This window comes from Microtus ochrogaster, chromosome 4 (assembly GCF_000317375.1).
Source record: "Microtus ochrogaster isolate Prairie Vole_2 chromosome 4, MicOch1.0, whole genome shotgun sequence".
NCBI classification, from domain to species: Eukaryota; Metazoa; Chordata; class Mammalia; order Rodentia; family Cricetidae; genus Microtus; species Microtus ochrogaster.
Window position 1 is genome coordinate 52507701 of NC_022011.1, and position 6460 is coordinate 52514160.

At 47.0% G+C, this 6460-nt stretch overlaps 1 protein-coding gene across 5 annotated transcripts in view; it reads left to right on the forward strand.

The window, feature by feature from the left end:
• The first annotated feature begins 3108 nt into the window (after positions 1-3108).
• The window catches only part of Ehmt1 (euchromatic histone lysine methyltransferase 1), a 168905-nt gene continuing 165553 nt past the window's right edge, over positions 3109-6460 (forward strand). For 4 of the 5 annotated variants that reach the window (XM_026778400.1, XM_026778412.1, XM_013346039.2 and 1 more), the window contains exon 1: positions 3109-3168. In XM_026778400.1, coding sequence (XP_026634201.1) covers positions 3148-3168 — 21 coding nt within the window. In that variant the 5' untranslated portion in view covers positions 3109-3147. The remainder of the gene's footprint in view (positions 3169-6460) is intronic. The other variant, XM_026778403.1, reaches the window with a different exon arrangement.

Below are 6460 nucleotides of genomic sequence, written 5' to 3' on the forward strand. Positions count from 1 at the left end.
GGCTGGCCTCAAACTCACAGAGATCTGCCTGCCTCTGCTTCCCGAGTGCTGGGATTAAAGGCGTGCGCCACCACCGCCCGGCAATAAATATTTATTTATTTTGTTTTTCGAGATAGGGTTTCTCTGTGTTGCTTTGGAGCCTGTCCTGGAACTAGCTCTTGTAGACCAGGCTGGTCTCAAACTCACAAAGATTTGCCTGCTTCTGCCTCCCAAGTGCTGGGATTAAAGGCGTGCCGCACCACCGCCTGGCAAATATTTACTTTTATTATATTATTATCATTTGTTTTTTCAAGATGGTTTCTCTGTAACTTTGGAACCTGACCTGGATCTCGCCCTGTAGACCAGGCTGGCCTCAAACTCAAAGAGATCCACCTGTCTATGTCCCAAGTGCTGAGATTAAAGGCATGTGCCACCACATGAAATAAATAAATCTTAAAAAAATCAATCAATCAAATAAATAAATACAAAACAAAACCCCCAAATAAACACAAATTTAAAATCAGCTTCTAATGGTGAGGCCTGTAATGCAGGTACAGAAAGGCTGAGATAGGAGAGCAGGTTCAAGGACTGAATGGACTCAAGGCTAGCCTGGGCAACTCACTCAGATCCTGTCTCAAAGAAAGAAAAAAAAATAAAAGCATTAGGGCTGTAGTTCAATAATTCAACGCTTGTCTAATATGTGAAGTCTTGTACCGTTTGTCTTTCAGGACCTTTGTATGTAGATCAGGGTTCTAGTGCTGGGATTAGAGTGTATGCCACTGTGTTTGACTGTGCTGGTGGCGTTACTACTGTATTCCATTTTAGGAACATTTGCCATAATGTGATCTTAATATCGTTAGAGTTTGAAACATTTGAGCAACTTTTTTTAAAGAAGTCTTTTAAAAAATTTTTTATTATTTATTTATTTTTTATTTTATGTGCACAGGTGTTTTGCCATGTGTGTCGAGTCCCCTGGAACTGGAATTACAGACAGTTGTGAGCTGCCATGTGGGTGCTGAGATGAACTCAGGTCCTCTGGAAGAGCAGTCAGTGTTCTTAACCCACTGAGCCATCTCTCCAGCCCCCCATTTCAGCAACTTTTACTTATTTATTCATTTCTGCTCCTGCTTCAATTTGTTCTTCATCTTACTCAGATGACTTCAGTTCTCTGGCCTTTCACCTTAATACCTGTTTTTCGGGGGCTGGAGAGATGGCTCAGTGGTTAAGAGCATTGCCTGCTCTTCCAAAGGTCCTGAGTTCAATTCCCAGCAACCACATGGTGGCTCACAACCATCTGTAAAGAGGTCTGGTGCCCTCTTCTGGCCTGCAGGCATACACACGGACAGAATATTATACATAATAAATAAATAATTATTAAAATAAACCCCGTTTTTCAAGTCTGTTTGACATGTGACAGCAGCTTCAAATGTAGAAGCAACCTCTCCACTACAAATATAATAATATGCATAGAGTATTTACTTCCTTCCTTAGTCCAGACCCATCTCTTCATCTGTATAGCTATCTCTCACTTTCAATAAAATGGCTTGGGGGCTGGAGAGATGGCTCAGTGGTTAAGAGCTTTGCCTGCTCTTCCAAAGGTCCTGAGTTCAATTCCCAGCAACCACATGGTGGCTCACAATCATCTGTAATGAGGTCTGGTGCCCTCTTCTGGCCTTCAGGGACACATGCAGGCAGAACACTGAATACATAATAAATAAATAAATCTTAAAAAAAATGGCTTGGTGCCTTCCCTTTTTTAGGTACCCTCTTTTGAAAGTCTTCATACAGCCTCAGTACTTTTTCTGACATATGTATAATATGTGCTCATCACTGGAACACATTATATGTATATTTCATATATAAATACATATATTTTGGTTATTTATTTATTTTTTTACAGGGTTTTTCTGTGTAACAGCTCTGGTTTTCCTGAAACTAACTTTGTAGACCAGGCTGGCCTCGAACTCAGATCTGCCAGCCTCTCCCTCCACAGTGCTAAAATTAAAGCGCGCACGCACACCACACCCACCTCTCATATTCTTTATCCACAGATGTAATTCTTTTTACATATTAGCATTTATGCCCTGTGGCTGTAATTTTTGCAGTGTTTATAGTTCGATAGCAGAACTAGCACAGATTTTTTTTTTTTACAATTTCATGGAAAATGTGTTCTTAGTGTTGTTCTTCCCTTTGCTCCCTTAGCGTTAAGACTTTTACTGACTGAAACCTGCCTTTTCACTTAAAGGAAGCACTTTACGCTTCTCTAGCATTTTGTTTTATTTATTTTTTTTGGTTTTTCGAGACAGGGTTTCTCTGTGGTTTTGGAGCCTGTCCTGGAACTAACTCTTGTAGACCAGGCTGGTCTCGAACCCACAGAGATCTGCCTGCCTCTGCCTCCTGAGTGCTGGGATTAAAGGCGTGAGCCACCACCGCCCGGCTTCTCTAGCATTTTGGAAAGGCCACATCACTATCCTTACACGTAGGAGCCACTTTTTTTTTTTTTTTTTTCGAGACAGGGTTTCTCTGTAGCTTTGGATCTCCTCCAGGAACTTGTTCCGTAGACAAGGCTGGCCTTGAACTCATAGAGATCCGCCTACCTCTGCCTCCCGAATGCGGGGATTAAAGGCGTGCGCCACCACCGCCCGGCACCACTATTAAATAGGATAAGGATTGTAGGGACAGAAGTTAAAAGTCAGTGTGGAAACCCACCTGGCTAGAGACAATGAACAAACCAGTCGCGGTATCTTAGATACGCGGGACAAAAGGGTGATCGACACCTTTGCAGAACCAAACAGAAACGCGGACTTTTTCTGCTAACTCAAGACTGGTGCCTAACTTGAAAAGTAGGACTAGGTTCCTCCTGGAACTTTCCAAGTAATATTTTTGGACCGCAGGTATATGAAAGGGAGCGAAACCAAGGAAACGGGAAACGGAAACCTTTTGATGAAGCAGTCACAGCACCAAGAGCCCAGGTTGAATTTCAGCGCGCAGGCGCCACCTGGCTTCTCTGCCAGACGCAGGCGCCGCACAGCCGGCTCCGGGTGCGCAGCCGCGGACGCTCACGCAGGCGCAAGAGTGTTCGCCCAGCCCCGCCCCGGCCCTAGGCCGCGAGGCGCGGGCGGGGCGATGGCGCGCGGGAGGGGCGGGGCCACGCTGCGGGCCCGGGCCATGGCCGCCGCGGATGCTGAGGTGAGGCGCGGGGTCTGCGTTCGGCGCTCGGGCGCTGGCCGTGGTCATGATGGCAACAGCCGCGGCGAGAGGGCAGGAACCCGAGCGTGCTGCTAGCTGGGTGGGGCCGCGCGCCCCCGCCGTCTCGGGCCAGGCGGCGCTGAGGCCCCAGCGTCCGGCCCGCGCTCCGCCGGCGCGCTTTGTGCGCGGCGGGCCCGAGCAGCGGTGGCGGCGGCAGTAGCGCGGCGGGCGGTAAGAGGCCGCGGCCCCGCATCCCGCGGTCGCGAGCTTGACTGCGGGCGGGTCGGAGCGGGGTGGCGGAGACAAAAGGCAAAGTCGAGCGGGCCAACTTGCGCGCGGCGGAGATGAGGCCGGCCTGCGCCTGCTGCCCCGCGCCGTGACCTTTCACTCGCCGCGAGAGCGTGGCACCATCTTTAAGGAAAAGTTGGCCGGTCCCGCTCGTCTCCCGCGCACAAAGCCGCTGCAGCGGGGAGACCACGGGCGAGCACGCTCGACAGAGGAATGCCTACGGACCCAAGTTTATTTCTTCACCGATGGCATTAAAGCGTCTGGGGACGGCGAGTTAGCGTTCTTTTGTTCGCGTGCTGGCCTTGCCTCTGCTTTCTGCGGGATAGTTTGCTTCCTGGTTTTTTTGCGGCGTAAACGCATTGCCCCGGCAAGAGGGACCGCTGTCTTTCCCGAGCTGAGAAAGGCCGGCGTGGAGTCGGGGTCCGCAGAATGCACTAGTGTTGTGATCACAAGGGCCGAAGTACGGGGCGGGTTTGGAAGAAAGTGTAAGATAGCAGTTTCCTTCCGAAATCAGCTGCGAGAACAGTTAGCTTTTGGGACTTGCAGACCTCAGAAAGTAAAGATGTTGTGAGAAGCTGACACATGTGTGGTGCATAGGCTCGGCAGTACGTTTTATTCCACATAATGTGTGGTCGTTGAATTTTTTTCTCTTGCGTTTTTTGAGAGGTAGTCCTAGAAGTGAACGGCGAGTTTTCAGATCTGATGCGAGGAGAATTTGTTGAGTACTTCAACAACGTTCAAGAACTGACTTGGGCACCAGGAACACAGGTGTCTAAGAGACGATCCGAAGTCGCTTCCAGGCTTGTAAGGAAGGCGATGAATCGTGATTCTCGTCCTTTATTGAACACTTGATGTGTTCCAGGCATTGTTGAAGCTTTTCAGAGAAGTTACCTCATTCAGTTTTTCAATGGCATATGCAGCGGGTACTGTTATTTCCTATTTAGCAGATGAGGAAAATAAGATTTGGTAGGGGTAAGTAGCTTTGCCTGGTCAGTTGTAGGCCTGGCCATTTTTCTTCCTTTCTTTTAAAATATTTATTTCTTTATTTGTGTAAATGATTGCTATTTATGCATGTATGCCTGCATGTCAGAACTGGGCAGTAGATTCCATTATAGATTGTTGGGAGCCAGTATGTGATTGCTGGGAATTGAACTCAGGACCAGTTCTCCTAACTGCTGAGCCAGCCCCTCAGCCTGGCCGGCTTTCAATGTCAGGCACACAATTGGTGTTACTAATTGATGGAGAAAGCGGACTGTGGTAGTGCATGGTTGTTATCCTAGCACCGCTTGGGAGGTGCACCGAGGAAGGAGGATTGCATGTTTAAAGCTAGCCTGGGCTGCATAGAGATTCCCTCTCCTCAAAGGTGGAAGTGTCAGTGGTCTCCAGGATCTTTGATTTCACAGGCGGCTTATATAGAGTGTGTGTTTGAACCTGTACCTGATCCGAGCCTTACTGTAGGACTTTCGTGCATAATGTAGCATATAAACATGACAGTAGCTTTACGAAGTAGATTCTCTGGTATCCCTTTTGCAGGTGAGGCAACAGGCACATAGCTCCAGCATTACAGAAGTTGTGTGTTATACTGGAAGATACAGATGTGTGACTACAGAGGCCATACTCCATACACATGGGTTACACCTGTTTTTGGACTTGTTATTTTAGTATTTATCCTGGAGGTACATGACAGGATGAGGGGCCCTTGTCTGTAGTAGAGTTTTGTTGGTCCTGTGGAATTGGGTAGGCCTGAGCTCATCCTCACGGAATCTTGAAATATTTACTATTTAGGGTTCACTAAATGTGAGATGATTAACCCGTCAGAGCTGACACTGAAGCTTCTCTAAGTGTGTCTGTGTATTACTGAGGTAGCGGAGAGGTTTATTAATATATCCCCTATTCTCCATTTTGTAGATTGAGTGGGTTCCTCCACTTCTTGGGTTTGAATGTATGTCCTGGTCACAGGATAAGAGTGTGATACATAGGCTTTTGTCTTAGCAAAAATGTTACATTGCAGTAGAAGCGCCTTCTAAAACAAAATCTGTACTTAACGGAGTGACTAATATGTATCTTCTTAAAATTATTTAATTTTATGTATATGAATCTTTGCCTTTATGTATAATTTTTTTTGTGTATGGATTTTTTTTTTTTTTTTCCGAGACAGGGTTTCTCTGTGGCTTTGGAGCCTGTCCTGGAACTAGCTCTGTAAACCAGGCTGGTCTCGAACTCACAGAGATTCGCCTGCCTCTGCCTCCCGAGTGCTGGGATTAAAGGCGTGCGCCACCATCGCCCGGCTGGATGTTTTACTTGCATTTATGTTTGCATGTCTGGTGCCAGTGGAGGCAGTGGAGCCCCTGGAATTGGAGTTAGGGTGGTTGTGAACCATCAGGTAGATGATGGGAGTTGAACCCTTCTGGTCTTCTCAAACAGCAACAAATGCTCTAACTGTAGAGTCATCTCTCCAGTCCCAATGTCCCAGTGTTTACTTTTTGCCTGAGTGTTGGTATATAAGCCATCATGCCCACCGGTATCTTTACCCTCCCCCTTTTTTTTGAGACAGGGTCTCTTCATGTATTTCAGGCTGACCTCTGACTTTCTATGCCCCTAATGTTGGCCTTGAACTTCTGATCCTTCTTGGGTCATAGGTGTGTGTGTGTATTACTATGCTTGCGTTTGTTTCTCTTCCCCTCTTCCCTTAATCTTACATTTTAATCGGGTATGGATGTGCATACCTGTGATTTTTGGCAAGTGGAGTCTGGAGCAGAAAGATCATAAATTAGGTTAGCCTTGGGTACGGTGTTTGGCTTTGTGTCAAAAAATCAAAACAGCCAGGTGTGGTGGGGCACGCCTTTAATCCTGGCACTGTGGAGGTAGGCTCATTTCTGAGTTCAAGACCAGCCTGGTCTGTAGAGGGAGTTCCAGGACAGCCAGTGCTACACAGAAAACAAAAAAACTACCACCACCAAAAAACCACACCAATCCTCCAAACAATTTTTTTTTTTTTTTTTTT